Source organism: Bombina bombina, chromosome 3, assembly GCF_027579735.1.
Source record: "Bombina bombina isolate aBomBom1 chromosome 3, aBomBom1.pri, whole genome shotgun sequence".
In the NCBI taxonomy this organism is placed as follows: Eukaryota; Metazoa; Chordata; class Amphibia; order Anura; family Bombinatoridae; genus Bombina; species Bombina bombina.
Genome location: NC_069501.1, coordinates 712,317,701 through 712,335,314, shown reverse-complemented (window position 1 = coordinate 712,335,314; position 17,614 = coordinate 712,317,701). Strand labels below are relative to the sequence as shown.

The 17,614-nt window shown below is 40.1% G+C and overlaps 1 protein-coding gene across 7 annotated transcripts in view; it reads right to left on the bottom strand.

Annotated features, from left to right (window-relative positions):
• NF1 (neurofibromin 1) overlaps nucleotides 1–17,614 on the bottom strand; it is a 1,508,106-nt gene that overhangs the window by 296,262 nt on the left and 1,194,230 nt on the right. For all 7 annotated transcript variants that reach the window (XM_053707520.1, XM_053707522.1, XM_053707523.1 and 4 more), the window contains 2 exons: nucleotides 11,919–11,980; nucleotides 11,723–11,837 (listed from right to left, as the gene is read on the bottom strand). In XM_053707520.1, coding sequence (XP_053563495.1) covers nucleotides 11,723–11,837; nucleotides 11,919–11,980 — 177 coding nt within the window. The remainder of the gene's footprint in view (nucleotides 1–11,722; nucleotides 11,838–11,918; nucleotides 11,981–17,614) is intronic.

The window sequence follows — 17,614 nt, the reverse complement described above, 5'->3', positions numbered from 1 at the left end:
AGATAATTCCTCTCTGGGATAGGTCTCTAAGTTATATAATTTTTTATAGAATTTATTAAATTGTTGGGCCATTTCTTGTTGGTTCTTACAATAGCTTTTGTCCTCCTTTATCAATTTATATATATACTATTATTTATTTGTTTTTTCTTTATAGCTCTCGCTAGGAGTCTACCGTTTTTGTCTCGTTCCGTATAAAACTTACGTTTCAACCACAAAGCTTTTCTCTTATTAATACTCGACCAATACTCCCGGATATTCCTCCTTTCCCTCTCTAGGTCTTCAAATATTTTCCTATTTTCTGGGGCTTGCTTGTGCCTTTTCTCTAAGATCTGAATTTTTTTCCATCGTCTCTCTAAAGAATTTCTCCCTTACCTTTTTCTGTATACTCCTTAGATTAATTAGCTCTCCCCTTAAAACGCATTTATGTGCGTCCCAGAGCGTAATTGCCTCTATTTCTTCCACATTATTAAAACTAATAAATTCTTCTATTTTCCCTGCTATAATTTCCCTATCTTCCTGATTCTTAAAAATAGTATCGTCTAGTCTCCAGTTATACTGTTTTTCCTCCTGCAGGCCCCATTTTATTTTTAGGCTTACCGGGGCATGGTCCGACCAAGTCCTTGGCAAAATCTGAGCTTCCTGTATTCGTGTTAACCCTTTTAAATGTATACATAAATAATCCAGTCTAGAGTAAGAAAGGTGTGGGTTCGAGAAAAATGTATAATCTCTCTGGGTAGGGTATAACAGCCTCCATACATCGTATATAGCTATCTGTTCTAAGCTGTTAGTTACTTGCTTTGTGATATATTTGGAAATACTAGACTTTTTCTTAGAATTATCCAAATATGGGTCTAGCGTAATATTGAAGTCTCCTCCAAATAGCAAAGTTCCTTCTTGGAAATCCAGTACTATATTAATCAATTTTTAAAAAAAACTATTCTGTTTTATATTAGGGCCATATATATTGAAAATTGTCATTAGTTTGCCTTGGATATACCCTTTAATTCCTAGATATCTCCCTTCCTTATCTTTTACCTTCTCTTTCAGTTGGAAGTTCAAATTTTTATGGAGTGCTATACAGACCCCGTTCCTCCTGCCCCTGTCCGAAGCCATATAACAAACATTATACTTGTCATTTATAAATTTCGGTTCCCTGTCCCTTCTAAAATGGGTCTCCTAGAATAGTAAAACATCACCTTTTAGTTTCTCCATCTCCCTCAGAGCCATAGATCTCTTCTGGGGAGTATTAAGCCCTTTGGCATTTAAAGTTATGATCTGAATATCTTTCATTTCTTTTCTCACCTCCCCATAAGAATACCTTAATTCCTTTTGTCTCTTTATGACTAATAGAACCTCTCCCTAAGTGATTCTTATAACATATTACATTGAATTTTCTATTTACATACATAAAACAAAAAAAATATAAGATTAGACTAAGGAGTAGAACTTCCTCCCTGTCGGAATTTCCTGGGGGAAAAAGCAAAACAGAAGAGAAAAAAAAGACTTAGATGGGCCTGAATCGGGTCCAGCTATCCCCTTCTACTCTCCACAGAGGTAGATGTTTAGGCGGAGAAAAAAAAAATTAATGTGTTTCACTCTGGTGTGAATTACACACATATAAGTTATGTGAGATAAAAAAATAAAGTGTTCCACTCTGGTGTGAATTACACGCATATTAATTATGTGTGAAAAAAACAAAAATATTAAAAAGGAAGTGATCCACTCTAGTGTGAATTACCCACATATATATTGAGTGACAAAAAAAAAAAAAAAAGGAAGTGATCCACTCTGGTGTGAACACACATGTGAAGTGTGTGGAAAAAAAAAAAAAGGGTATCTGAGGTAAATTTACATTACCTTGAGTGAATGTGATAAAGGTCTCTAAAAAGGGACTGGTCTGATGTGAGAAAAAAAAAAAATTTGAAAGTGAAACACATTAATGATGTGGAAGGGGAAAGAATTTTTTTTTTTTTAGGGTAATAGGGCAAACCCTCTCTGGGGTTTAACCGTGTAGGGGATAGTGCCCCTGAAATATTAGTGTTATAAATAGTGCATAGCCCTTGTGGCTATTTGTTAAAAAAACAAACAAAAAAAAAAAACCCAACAACATATACATTTTTAAACATTATCCCTTTAACTTTCTCAGGAGCATGACCGTCAAATTAATTTATCATGAGTCCTTAGTTTAATTTTTCTTCATTCTTTCTTCTTCTCCTCCTTTTTAATAGATTAATTTGACTGTCCATTCTTTTTCTTCCTCTTAACTTCTTCCCCGCTATGTTTTTGGATGTTCCCTTTTGCTAATGTTCTTTGTCTCATCTCAACGGATTCTTCACTCTCAAATTCTGTAGGTATTTCAATATCAAGATGTAGCTTGGTTTTTATCTGATGTATATCCTCCTTCCTTTTATAAAATAAGGTATTCCCATTATGGAAAATTATTAACCCAAAAGAGTAAGTCCATTTATACCTTAGCCCTTTTTCCTGTAGGCTTCTAGTCAGAAATCTAATATCTCTCCTTTTTTTCATTGTTGCCATACTTAGGTCTGCAAATATTTGTATTTCCAATTGCTGGTATTTAAATATATGTTCCCTTTTAGCTCTTCTTAATATTTGCTCTTTTAGTGTGAAATCTTGTAGGTTTAATATAACGTCTCTGGTTCTTCCCGGAACTGCTTGATTTGAGAGTCTATGTATTCTGTCTATTTTTATAGCCTCTTCTTGGGAATCCGGTATCAAAGTGGCAAGGAGCTTTTGAACAAAAGGTTTTAGGTCCTCAGGTTTAACTTCTTCTGGTATGCCTTTTACCCTTAGATTCCCCCTTCTGGACCTATCTTCCAGATCAGTTATTTTATCTTGCAACTCATTTATTTGCTGTGCTTGTGCAAGTATAGCTTCATTTACTTGTGCCATTTCTTGTACTACTTCCTCCTGCTGGCCTTCTAGGGTATTAACCCTCTGTCCCATTTCATTTAATTCTCTTTTAATTTCAGAGAGTTCTGCCAAAATACAGTCTTTTATAGAGGTAATATCTTCCTTTGTTGCTAATTTCCTCTATTGTTATTTGTGCGTCCATACTTGTTAAACTTTCTTTTGCTGTTGGCCCAATATTTTTAGGGCTTATGTGCTGTTCTAAACTCAGGTTGTGGAAAAAGGGATTACCCTTTACGCTTGGGGATTTATTATTTCTGTTTGCTTTATCCATCTTAGTAGTTTTTTTGGCCGCCATTTCTTCTCTACTTTACTACTTTGTTCTTTTTCCTTGCCTTTTTTATCTCCCCCTTATTCTATTTTTCCCTTTATTTTTCCTCTTTTCCCCTTTTTCCTTATTTCAAATTCTCTTCTTTTTTACTTGCCCTCTCTTTCTTTATATGTTCTTGGGCGCTGACTCTATCAACCTTCTCTCTTAAATATCTTTAGGGCTTTCTGCTGTACCATTACTCGCCTTATGTTCCTTGTATTCTTGATCTTACCACCAATGTCTGTCAGGCCCCTGTTTGTTTAACGGTCTCCTCCTGCCGCTCTCCAATCTCTCCCAGGTTAGTTCGGCTTTCCTAGCACCAGTGCCGGTCCCCAACAACTCTGCTTCTCCTCCTCACCTCCACTGTCCGTCTCCGGGTTTATCTCCCGGTACCTCGCACCACCTCTAGACCGCCTCAGGTGCCAAAGTCCTTTCTAGCTCTGCCCGCTCGGCACTCGTCAGCCTCTACCTCCGCCCGTCATCGGTAAATCTCTCTTCGGCTGTGTCCACCGCGATTCCTGGCTGCACTCTTGCTCTCCTCCACTTCCCAGCCAGTGCCTCTGTCCAGACTGAACGCTGCTGGGGCCTCCGGTCTCTTGACTCGCCTGGCCACACCAAGCTCCACTTCCAGGGTTAACTCGCTCCGCTGCTTTGTTCCCCTGCGTCTCCTTTCCCGGGTATGTATCTATTCTTAGTAGCGCAGGTGATATAATATCGCAGCCGTTTTGCTCCCGATAACTCACACCGCCTCCAGGCCGCCTCAGGTGCTAAAAGTCCTTTCCAGCTCTGCCCGCTCGGGATTTGTCTGCCTCTACCTCCGCCTTTGAACGATATATCTCCCTTCGGCTGTGACCATTGAGATTTTTGGCTGCCCTCTCGCTCTCCTCCGCCTCCTAGCCAATACTTCTGTCCAGTCTGATCGCTGCCGGAGCTTCCGGTCTCACGACTCGCTTGGCCACACCAAGCTCTATTCCCAGGGCTGACTCGCTCCGCTGCTGTATTCACTTGCGACTCCTTTCCCAGGTATGTATCTCTCTTAAGGGCAAAGCTTGTTACTATGTAGCAGCCGTTTTATTTAATTTGTATCTTTCCCCACATTAAGCTGTTACTTAGGGGTCATCCTTATCCTTTATTTTAAAATGTCTGGAGGTTTTTCTCTATATGCTCCTGAGTAGTTTGGCTAGTTGTTTTAGCCTCTCATTCCGACAGGGTAGATTTCAGGAGCTTCACAATTCTGCTGCCATCCTCACGCACGCAGCAGACTCCTCCCGTAATCAACACTTCTTTTAACAAAGAACAAATATACTCCAATTTAAATAAATAAGAGGATTTGTCAGTGTCAATATCTGAGGAAGGATCTTTTGAATCAGATAGATCCTCATCAGAGAAGGATAATAATTCATTATGTTGCTGGTCATTTGAAATTTCATCAACCTTATGAGAAGTTTTAAAACCTTTTACGTTTATTAGAAGGCGGAATGGCAGACAAAGCCTTCTGAATAGAATCAGAAATAAATTATTTTAAATTTACATGTATATCTTGTGCATTAGATGTTGAGGGAACAGCAACAGGTAATGAACTACTACTGATAGATACATTCTCTGCACATAAAAGTTTATCACGACAACTATCAAAAACCACAGCTGGAGGTATAACCTCCACAAGTTTACAACAAATGCACTTAGTTTTGGTAGAACTGTTATCAGACGGCAGGGTTCCAACAGTGATTTCTGAGACAGGATCAGATTGAGACATCTTGCAAATGTAAAAGAAAAAAACAACATATAAAGCAAAATTATCAATTTCCTTATATGGCAGTTTCAGGAATGGGAAAAAATGCAAACAGCATAGCCCTCTGACATAGAAAAAGGCAGGATTTAAAAAATAATGGGGTCCTAAATAATGAAAATATTTGGCGCCAAGTATGACGCACAACAAACAGAAAAAATATTTTTTGGCGCCAAAAACGTCCGGAAACGACACACTCGCGTCATAGATGACGCAACCTTGTGAAAGGACCCGGCGTCAACTAAGACGCTGGAAATGATGAATTTGCGTCAACGAACTTAACTTCGCGCCAAAAAAAACTCGCGCCAAGAATGACGCAATAAACTTTAGCATTTTGAGCCCTCACGAGCCTAATTCTGCCCGCGAATTTGAAAAATGACAGTCAATTGAAAAAAAGACTACACCCCAGGTAAGAAATACATTTTCCATAAAAAATGCATTTCCCAGATATGAAACTGACAGTCTGCAAAAGGAAATATACTGAAACCTGAATCATGGCAAATATAAGTACAATACATATATTTAAAACTTTATATAAATACATAAAGTGCCAAACCATAGCTGAGAGTGTCTTAAGTAATAAAAACATACTTACCTGAAGACACCCATCCACATATAGCAGATAGCCAAACCGGTACTGAAACGGTTATCAGTAGAGGTAATGAAATATGAGATTATATCGTCAATCTGAAAAGGGAGGTAGGAGATGAATCTCTACGACCGATAACAGAGAACCTATGAAATTGATCCCTGTGAGGAAAACCATTGCATTCAATAGGTGATACTCCCTTCACATCCCTCTGACATTCACTGTACTCTGAGAGGAAACGGGCTTCAAAAAAGCTGAGAAGCGCATATCAACAGAAAAATCTTAGCACAAACTTACTTCACCACCTCCATAGGAGGCAAAATTGTAAAACTGAATTGTGGGTGTGGTGAGGGGTGTATTTATAGGCATTTTGAGGTTTGGGAAACTTTGCCCCTCCTGGTAGGATTGCATATCCCAAACGTCACTAGCTCATGGACTCTTGCCAATCACATGAAAAACTTTTATTCCCACAGAGCGTTATACACGCTAAATTAAACTCATTGAATAAAAAAGTTTTGAACCTCTACACCTCGGCTCTGAGGTGCCCTACCGTAACTTGTAAAGAAACCAATGTTAGATTGATAAGAATCTCCTTCAGCGATCATTCCGACACAGGGGAATCAGAGATTAAAGGGACATTAAACCCAAAAATTTTCTTTCATGATTCAGATAGAGGACACCATTTTTAAAAAGTTTTCAATTTACTTCTATTATCAATTTTCTTTCATTCTCATGTTATTCTTTGTTTAAAAGATACCTAGGTAGGTAGCATGCACATGCCTGAAGCACTACACGACAGGAAATAGTGCTGCCATCTAGTGCCCCTGCTAATGTATAACATTGTTGCAAAACTGCTGCTATATAATGCTGCAGACACGTGCACACTCTTGAGCTTACATTTCTGCTTTAACACAAAGGATAACAAGAAAACTCTTGAGCTTACATTTCTGCTTTAACACAAAGGATAACAAGAAAACTAAAAATAATGATAATAGAAGTACATTAGAAATTTGTTTAAAATGTTATGTTCTATCTAAATCGTGAAAGAAAAAAAAATGGGTTTTATGTCCCTTTAAGTGACGCCGCTCCGCTCCGATATTTCAACAGAGAGCGGGAAGACACATGACCAGCAGAGAAGGGAAACTGCGTAGTAACTTAAAGCGCGCGTTCCCTAGCTCTGCCAGAAGACCGGAGTTTAAATTACAAACCGTATAATGAAACTAACTAAACAAATTAACACACATTAGTGCAAAAAAGCCCAGTCATAAGTCCCATCACATAACTAAGCCCCATTAAAAGTTTTTTGCCGACTTAGTCCACATTAAACATTTCAGAGCCACAGAGGAAAAAGATCCCATACGTAAAGGGAAGATTAACCCCATGTCTCCCAAAATCAGTGCCTGCAACCTGCACAAGTAAATACTGTATAATGGATTATCTATAAAATGTCCCAATAATACTGCAGCTATAATAACTTGTAAACTGCAAGTTTTCAAACCTAGAAGACAAAAGCACTTACCTGCAGTCTAGCTGTCCGGAAGGAAGACAGCTTACAAGGTGTGAAAGGACACATACTCTATCAGAAACCTGTAGAAAAAAAGAAAGAACAGAGTAACCAACTCTGGCTTTCTATACCAAGGGCAGCAAACATGTTAGAAAACCAAGAAAGGACTACCTCACAACTTTCTAACTGTTTAAAAGTCACCACTACTCTACTGAAAAGATTGACGTGGACACAGTTAAACCTCAAATCTTGCTTGTAGCGAAAGAAATCAAAATTTTTCTTCAGACACAAAACTTCTCCTCTATTGACAGAGGCAAAGAGAATGAATGTGGATTATGGGTAGGGGAGTGATGCTTAACAGCTTTGCTGTGGTGCTCTTTGCCTACTCCCACTGAATTTCCCACTAGTAATTGGAATGACATTGTGGACTCTCCATGTCTTAGGAAAGAAAAATAAATAACTTGCTATGTCAGCAGTGGGCCCGGGGCCCCTTCTCCTGGCCAGGCCCATGACTGTAGTGACCCCCTGATGGTGGCCCTGCTACTGAGCATGTGCACAAGCTCATAGGTTTATACATATACTAGTCTGTGATTGGCTGATGTTTGTGCATGATACAAGGGGCTGGAAAAATGGACACAAAAATAAAATTGTCAGAAAAAAATCTGCTGCTTATTTTTAGTCAGAGGAGGTATGCACTTGTTAATTGTACAATTCTTCTGCATTTAGTGATCCTTTAAACAAGCCTGTGTTTGGCTACTGTTGTGTTTTTTTTTTGCAAAACTTCAGATAAACTCTAATGTGTGGTTGCTCTGTTTTATACATGTGTCCATTTGTGGAGGGTAAAGACCATGGATGACTTGCAGAGCTATTAATACTTACTGAAGAGGTACCAGAAACAAAAAACTGCAAGTGGTTATTATTCATTGTCCCAGTACTGGGAACAGAAAGCGTATGTTTCATCTACTCCCCCCACCGTATATTACCAATATTATGATTTCGAGAAAATCTTTAAAGCAGACATCCTCAAACTTGGCCCTCCAGAAGGTCTTGGAACTACATTTCCCATAATACTCAGCCAGCTGATATGCTGGCTGAGCATCATGGGTAATGTAGTTCCAAAACCCTCTGGAGGGCCAAGTTTGAGGATGTCTGTTTTAAAGGATGCCAGGTGATGGGAAGGGTTGTTTCTTTTTACCTTTCTTGTATGACCTCTGACTGATAAAAATTCATTACCGCTATAAATAAAAAACAGTTCTTGTCATTTTGTTGGAGAAAGTGTGGTGCTTTATGATCACCAGTCCATATTTGGTGCGAGTGTCCTTAGATCACTGATTTTTGGTTGCAGCTATTTTCCCACTGCTATGGGTATACAAGTGCCAGATTTATCATCAAGTATTGGGGGGAGTTCCCCACCAGTCCTTCCTCCTGGTCCATTTCCTTCACCCCCGTCCTCACATAACTGATATTTTCTTGTCTCTTGAATAATGCCAATTAGTCCCCTAAATTTACATTTTTATTAAGTGGGTTATTTGGCATCAGTTTCACATTGGTTTATAACGCTATATTATGCAACAATGTCCTGTGTACTACGACATTTTCAGCTTTGAGAAACATTGATAATAAAAAGGTTTCTTACATTTGTCTGATGGTACAAATTAGTAAATGTAATCATCTTGCACTATTCTTTAGCCGTTTTATTACCCTATTTTACGCAAATACAGGCCCGGCCCTTGCATATTTAGGCTAGGCAGCCGCCTTAAAGCGCCCATCAGGTGGGACGCAAAGTTAGAGAGCGGCAATGATATTTAAAAAAAAAAAAAAATTGTTTGCAGTTGCTGCAGTCAGAGCAGCGGGGTTAACAGTGGCGGGGTACGGACCGCACGGTGCACCCGGGCTGACACCCGGGCTGACACCCTCCAGGGGGTGACCACCAGGCAGTAACTGTTACTCTACTCAAATAAGCCTCCTTGGTTCCCGCGATGGTGTCACATCACCTAAATGGTTGCACTGTCTTGCTAAGTTCCATTTCCTGCACGTGGGGCACGGTTATCTGTCACTGTGAGAAGTGAATGAGGAATCACTGCACAATGAGCAGAGTGCAGACTATAGGACGGTGAACCCACACACAGTGTCTGCGGGACTTAGAAGCAGGGAAGAGCTTTTCAGCCAAGTCTGGGGGCTGATCTGAGTGAACCGGAAGCTGCTGTGTGAAGGCCCGGGGATCTGCTGCAGCTAGTGCTACTGTGGAGCAGAAATGATCCCGGTGAAGAACACTGGCAACAGGTGAGCCATATGCTGCCAAAAAATGCACTAATAGTGACCTTTTCCAGTTTTCCTGTTTGTGGGCTGGAGGAGCAGGTGATTTTTTTTATATATATGTAAGAATTTAAATCTGGCCCTTAATGTTTTAAAAATTGGCACTGCCAAAGTTGGGAAGCACAGCTTTACCCGCCCTGCGGGTATGTTGTCCTGCTCTACTTGGATTAGGACCCGAGGGACACACATGAGACGCCTGTAGATATCTGGAGATACCTGCCCTGAGGGGAAGCAGACTCTTAAGTTAGTTTCACCTAAGCACCAAAAGGGTTACGGTTACCCCTCTGGCATCTGAGTGATTAAAGACTTAAAGTTCCCCTTACTGATATTGCCTCCTTGGCACCTATGGGGGTAGGAAACAGCAGCCCCTTGGCACATCAGGCATGAGGAAATAGAAATTGTTCCCTTATACTAGGAAATAGAAGTTGTTCTATTATTCTGTTATAGTTTATTAAATAGTTTACTAGTTAACTACACCATTTGATTCAGAATTTTTTTTTCTTGTTTTCCTCCTCTAAAAACTAGGGGCGTATTATGGTCAGGTGCGTCTTATAGAGCGAAAAATATGGTATATACTAGTAGTTTTATTGTTTATTCTATGTAATTAGAAAGCTTGCTTTTCTGTATGTGTTATGGATTTATTTAAATAAAAGAGGATATCTCTGAAACAAGAATAGTTTGTACTAGACACAGTTTGCCAATACATGTGTACTCCAAAGGTTCTTCTATTCAAAACTAAAATGCATTTGTCATTTAAATTTTGACTATTATGCCCCTTTAAACAATAGTTTGTTTTTTAGATTTCAAGCTATAACAACTTTATGCTAGAAAAAAAAAAAAAATAGGATCCATCAAGCACACTGAATACACATACATTTTACATTTGTCTTGATAAAGAAAAGGCTTTTAAAGGGACGTTAAAATAAAAAATAAACTTTCAAAATTCTGATAGAGCATACAGTTTTAAACAACTTTCCAGTTTATTTCTAAGATCTAATTTGCTTTGTTCTCTTTGAAATCATTCCTAGGTAAGTTCATGACTAGCTTGTACTACTGGAAACAAGCTGCTGATTAGTGGTTGCACACATAAGCCTCTTGTAATTGGCTCATGAGATGTGTCTAGCTATCTCTCAGTAGTGCATTGCGGCTCCTTCAACAAAGGATGCCAAAAGAATGATGTTAATTTGATAATAGAAGTAAACTGGAAAGTTGATGAAAAAGGTATGCTATCTGAATCAAGAAAATGTTTGGGGTTTCATGTTCCATAAATAGAATTATTATTCACTCAAATCCATCTTCATTTTTAAGCAATGACGCTGCTGGTAAACTGGTTTCATCTTTCAGAATAAGTAAAAAGGGAAGGTACTGGATTCATGTACGCACAATGACACATTTAAAAGGAAGGGATACTTGAAGTTAAGTGAAGAGAAATTATTTTTGAGGAGCCAATGGGTTTCACAGTTCTGCAACTCAAGCTTAGCTTAATCAAATAGCACAACACCAAGTATTTATTTGATATGCAATCATGAGGATATAACTAAAAGCACTTTAAATCAACGATAAACAATGAACACTGTTTTAATGTGTGCTTTTGAATGAAACCCCTGTGAAATTAAATCAAACACCACTATGACTTTAAAATGTAAAAAAACAAAAGTTCTAGGGAAAAAAAAAAAGCTATTTAATAAAAAATCCTGGATGGATAAGCCATAATCAGACATCCATGATTCAGATAGAGAATGCAATCTAAAAAACACTTTCCAATCCACATCCATTGCCTAAATATGGACAATCTTTTTATATATACACACTTTGAGTCACCAGCTACTACTGAGCATGTGCAAGATTCACAGCATATATGCATATGCATTTTGTGATTGGCTGATGGCTATCACATGATGCAGTGGGAGAGAAAATAAAACGAACTTTGAAATTTGTAAGAAAAAAAAATACTACTGTACTCATGTGAAATTTAAATTAAGTGCTTTTGCATTGTCTATTTATTATGCACTTATTGATTATGTGATTCTACTGTGTTTAGTGGTCCTTTAACAGAAGTTAGTCAAGCTTCTAAAATAATATTCTAAAAAAATTCTACTTGAAGGTTAACAGCTGCCTACATATAGTAAGGTGGGAGGTGGTATGGAAACTATAAGTAGTAGTATTTGCAGAGAAGCGCTGTAAATTAAAATTCTTTGGAATGGTAGAATATTTAACACCCCACAACCCCCAAACATCTATATATAGTAGATCATCACTATGGTGCAGGTGTCTACATAATACCTTGCTCAGGATTCGAATAATTTGCTTTATCTGTCCATGAGAAACACGTTTGCTGATACAGCCAAATACAACAAGAGCACGTGGCTGAAGTGACGGGTTATACTGGAAAGCAAACCTAGCAGAGAGAAGGGAACAGTTTACACAAAATAATCACTAATGGTCTGAAAATCAAGAGTGTACTTATGCAATAACATACTTCTGAGCTAGTTCCGTCCACTGGTCCAGCCACTTGCAGTTTGGAATGTCTCTCATACAAGCCTAATAGTAAAAGGAAACAAGTTAGACTTGTAGCCTATATTTTTATTTTTATAAAAAGAAACAGGGACATTTATTGCAGAACATTAAAACACAATATACAAAGCTACTGACTGGAAAAAAGTATGAAGTATCTTCTTGGTGATATGAGAGGGAAAAAAATAATAATAAAAATGCCTTACCACCAGCTGCTTTTTAAGGAATATTATCATCAACTATCTACAACAGGGGTGGGCAAGAGGTAGATCGAAGTCTACCAGTGGACCGCGAGTGAATTTTGAGGTGACCGCTTGTAAGATTTAAAAAGTCTGCATAATAAGAGAAAGATTTCTCACACATCTATGGCGTCGAGGCTCTTCACTCAGAATCTAGAATTCTAGATAGAATCTAGATTCTGAGGGAAGAGCCTCGCCACCGTAAATGTGTGAGAAATATTTCTCTTATGCAGACTTTTGAAATCGGCTATGACTTGGAGTCTATGACGGTGGTATGGGCACTGTACTTCAGCATGCGCGACACAGCTGTAGCTGAACTTGCTGCCCCAGCTTTGGTTACAGGACCTTAATCAACCTGACTTGGCGTCCAGCCAAAAAAATTACTTTGTAGAATGAGTCTCGAGCCGTCTTGATTGTGAGACTACTTATCATACGCAGGCGCGGTACACAGATAAAGTTGCTTGATGGTCCCAGCGTGATGTAAAGAGAGAGCTCTCGCAGTAAGTAAAAACAGAGTGCAGCTGTATTTGTTAAAGAGCGTGGCTGATTTTTAAAGCTGTATTATTTGTGTCAAAAATAAAATTTTCAGCCAGCATGTCCTATTTGTGTCAAAAATACCATTTACGGCCAGCAGGTCCTATTTGTGTCAAAAATACAATTTTCAGCCAGCAGGTTCTATTTGTAGGAAAAAATAAATTTTTCAGCCAGCAGGTCCTATTTGTGGCAAAAATAAAATTTTCAGCCAGCAGGTCATATTTGTAGCAAAAATACAATTTTCAGCCAACAGGTCCTATTTTGTGGCAAAATTAAAATTTTCCGCCAGCAGGTCCTATTTGTAGCAAAAAAGAAAATTTATGCTTACATGATACATTTGTTTCTTTTTAGACACGATGAGTCCACGGATCATCATCCTTACTTATGGGATATCACCTCCTGGTCAGCAGGAGGAGGCAAAGAGCACCACAGCAGAGCTGCCAAATAGCTCCTCCCCTCCCTCCCACTCTAGTCATTCGACCGAAGTTAGGAAGAGAAAGGAAAAGCCAAGGTGCAGATGTGTCTGAAGTTTACAAAAAAGAACACCATGTCTTAAAAAGAACAGGGCGGGCCGTGGACTCATCGTGTCTAAAAAGAAACAAATTTATCAGGTAAGCATACATTTTCTTTTCTTTTTAAAGACACGATGAGTCCACGGATCATCATCCTTACTTGTGGGATACAATACCTAAGCAAGAGTACATGAATGATAAGGGAGGGACAAGACAGGGAACCTAAATGGAAGGCACCACTGCTTGAAGAACCTTTCTCCCAAAAGCAGCCTCAGCCGAGGCAAAAGTATCAAATTTGTAAAATTTTGAAAAAGTGTGAAGAGAAGATCAAGTTGCAGCCTTGCAAATCTGTTCCAAAGAATTTTGAATGCCCATGATTAAGCAACCGCCCTAGTGGAATGAGCCACAATGCTTTCAGGAGGCTGCTGTCCAGCAGTCTCATATGCAAAGCGGATGATACTCTTCAACCAAAAAGAAAGAGGTAGCCGTAGCTTTCTGACCCTTACGCTTTCTAGAGAAAATTACAAACCGAGAAGAAGACTGACGAAAGTCTTTAGTTGCTTGTAAGTAAAACTTCAAAGCACTGACTACGTCCAAATTGTGCAGAAGACGTTCCTTCTGAGAAGAAAGATTAGGACACAAGGAAGGAACAACAATCTCCTGATTAATGTTCCTGTCTGAAACAACCTTAGGAAGGAACCCTAGTTTAGTACGTAAAACTACCTTATCCGAATGGAAAATAAGGTGAGGCGAAATGTATTGCAACACCGAAAGCTCAGACACTCTTCGAGCTGAAGAAATAGCAACAAGAAATAAAACTTTCCAAGATAACAACTTAATATCTAAGGAATGCATAGGCTCAAACGGAGCCCCTTGAAGAACTTTAAGAACTAAATTCAGACTCCATGGAGAGTAACTGGTTTGAACACAGGCCTGATCCTAACCAAGGCCTGACAAAAGGATTGAACATCTGGGACATCAGCCAGACGTTTGTGTAACAAAATAGATAAGGAAGAGATCTGACCCTTTAGGGAACTTGCCGATAAACCCTTATCCAATCCTTCTTGGAGAAAAGACAAAATTCTGGGAATCCTAACTCTACTCCATGAGTAGCCCTTGGATTCACACCAATAAAGATATTTACGCCATATCCTATAGTAAATCTTTCTAGTTACAGGCTTACGCGCCTGAATCAAGGTCTCTATGACCGAATCCGAGAAACCCCGCTTGGATAGAATTAAGAGTTCAATCTCCAAGCAGTCAGCTTCAGAGAAATTAGATTTGGATGAAGGAAGGGTCCTTGAATGAGAAGATCCTTCCTCAATGGCAGTCTCCAAGGTGGCAGGGATGACATGTCCACCAGATCGGCATACCAAATTCCTGCGAGGCCACGCAGGAGCAATGAGGATGCCTTCTCCTGTTTGATTCGAGCAATCACCCGAGGAAGAAGAGCAAACGGGGGAAAAATATATGCTAGGCTGAAGGACCAAGGAACTGCTAGAGCATCTATCAGTTCTGCCTGAGGATCCCTGGACGTTGACCTGTATCCCGGGAGCTTGGCATTCTGACGAGATGCCATGAGATCTAACTCCGGCCAACCCCATTTGAGAATCAGGTTGGAGAATACTTCCGGATGGAGTTCCCACTCTCCCGGATGAAAGGTCTGACTGCTCAGAAAGTCCGCCTCCCAGTTGTCCAACCCTGGGGATGTGGATCGCTGACAGATGGCAAGAATGGGCCTCCGCCCACCGGATTATCTTGGCTACCTCTATAATCGCTAAGGAACTCCTTGTTCCTTCCTGATGATTGATGTAAGCCACTGTCGTTATGTTGTCTGTCTGGAATCTGATAAACTGGGTCAAAGCCAACTGAGGCCAGGCCAGAAGAGCATTGAAGATCGCTCTCATTTCCAGGATGTTTATAGGAAGAACAGACTATGCCTGAGTCCACACTCCCTGAGCCTTTAGAGGACCCCAGACAGCTCTCCACCCTAGAAGGCTGGCATCTGTTGTCACAATCACCCAGGATGGTCTGCGAAAGCATGTTCCCTGGGATAGACGATCCAGAGGCAACCACCATTGAAGTGAATCCCTTGTCTCCTGCTCCAGGTTTATTCGAGGACACACGTCTGCATAATCTCCATTCCACAGCATGAGCATGTTTAACTGCAGAGGTCTGAGATGAAACCGAGCAAACGGGATGATGTCCATTGCCACCACCATCAGTCCGATTACTTCCATGCACTGGGCCACTGACGGCCGAGGATTGGACTGAAGGGCTCGACAGGTATCTAGAATCTTTGATTTCCTGACCTTGGTGATATAGAATCGATCAAAGTTCCCAAGAAAGTCCCCCTTGTTTTTGGGATTAAGAAACTTTTTTCCAGATTCACCTTCCATCTGTGAGTTCTCAGGAAGGATAGTACAATGTCGGTATGGGACCTTGCTTGTTGACAAGATGGCGCCTGGATTAGAATATCGTCCAGATAAGGCACCACCGCAATGCCCCGCGGTCTTAGAACCACCAGCAGAGACCCCAGGACCTTTGTGAAAATTCTGGGTGCCGTGGCCAGCCCGAAAGGAAGAGCCACGAACTGAAAGTGTCTGTCCAGAAAGGCAAACCTTAGGAACTTGTGATGATCTCTGTGGATAGGAACATGAAGATATGCATCCTTTAAGTCCACTGTCATAAATTGACCCTCCTGGATCAATGGAAGAATGGTACAAATAGTTTCCATCTTGAAAGATAGAACTCTGAGAAACTTGTTCAGACTCTTGAGGTCTAAGATAGGTCTGAAGGTTCCCTCCTTCTTGGGAACTACAAACAGTAACAATAAAAACCCTGCCCGTGTTCCTGTACAGGAATGGGAATAATCACTCCCAGGGAGGAGAGGTCTCTTACACAATGTAAGAACGCCTCTCTCTTTATCTGGTTTGCAGATAATGTTGAAAGAAGAAATGTTCCTCGAGGAGGAAAATTTTTGAACTCCAGTTTGTAACCCTGAGACACTATTTCTATAGCTCAGGGATCCTGAACGTCTCGCACCCAAGCCTGAACGAAGAAAGAAAGTCTGCCCCCCACCAGATCCGGTCTCGGATCGGGGGCATGCAATTCATGCTGATTTGGAGTCAGCAGCAGGCTTCTTGGACTGTTTACTGTTGTTCCAAGGCTGATTGGGTCTCCAAGTAGGCTTAGATTGCGAATAGTTTCCTTCTTGTTTAGAGGAGGAAGAGAAAGAATTTCCCTTGAAATTACGAAAGGAGCGAAAATTACTTTGTTGTATTTTTGTTTACTTCTTTGAATCCTCAATAGGAATAGTAGTTTGCTTGGCTAAAGTAGAGATATCCCCTTCTACATTAGGAACCGATTGCCAAGAGAAGGGAATACCTGCTCTCTCCCATTCCTTAAAAACAATCTCCGAAGCTCGCTTAGGAACTGGAAAAACATTGAAATATCTGTCCAATTTACTCGCCTTCGCAGGAGCGACTACTACGGTGGAATCACAGTCGTCTAAGGTAATCATCACCTCCCTGAGTAACAGACGGAGGTGTTCTAGTTTAAATTGGAAAGAGACAACCTCTGAATCAGTCAAAGGTAAAGAACTCTCTGAATCTGAAATCTCACCTTCAGATAGAACCTCTATACCCTCCATCTCAGTTCCCTGGGAGGGTACATCTGAGACTGTAACCATGGCATCAGAAACCTCACTGATAACATGGTTGTCTTTCCTCTTGCGCTAGCCTTGAAACATAGGAAAAGCAGACAAAGCATCAGAAATTGTGGAAGACATAACCGCAGCTATGTCTTTTAAAGTAACTCCAGCAGGTGCTAGAACAGAAGCACAGGGCACTGCTGGTGTGGGCGTTCATTTTTGGGACGCTTGGGAAGAAAGTTGCGGCATATATTGACCCTCATCAAAAGACTCTTGGACAACATCTGCCTGAGAGGAGATTGGCTCAGTAAAAAGTTTATCCCTAAAACTTACAGTCCTTTCAATACATGTAGGACAGAAGGGGATTGGTGGTTCCACATTTACACAAAGCACATGTAACATACTGCACACCCTCTTGGTCCATCTTTCATTACAAATTGTTAAAGATTCCACACAAAAAATGATAAATATTAACAAAATAAATTTATGAAAAAAAACGTTACAGTCTCTTTAAATGCAAACGGTTTTGCTGTAAAATGTCAGATTTGTCTGTAATACAAAAAGCCAGAAAAAGAAACAATTAAATGCACCTCTGCACCTCAGCAGCCTGCTGAAGTGCTCCTACCATGCAAACTGACACCGGATCCTCTGTAACTATCCGTTTCACACAGTCAGCCTCTGAACCAGACTTTCTCCAACATTGGTGTGTCCGGTCCACGGCGTC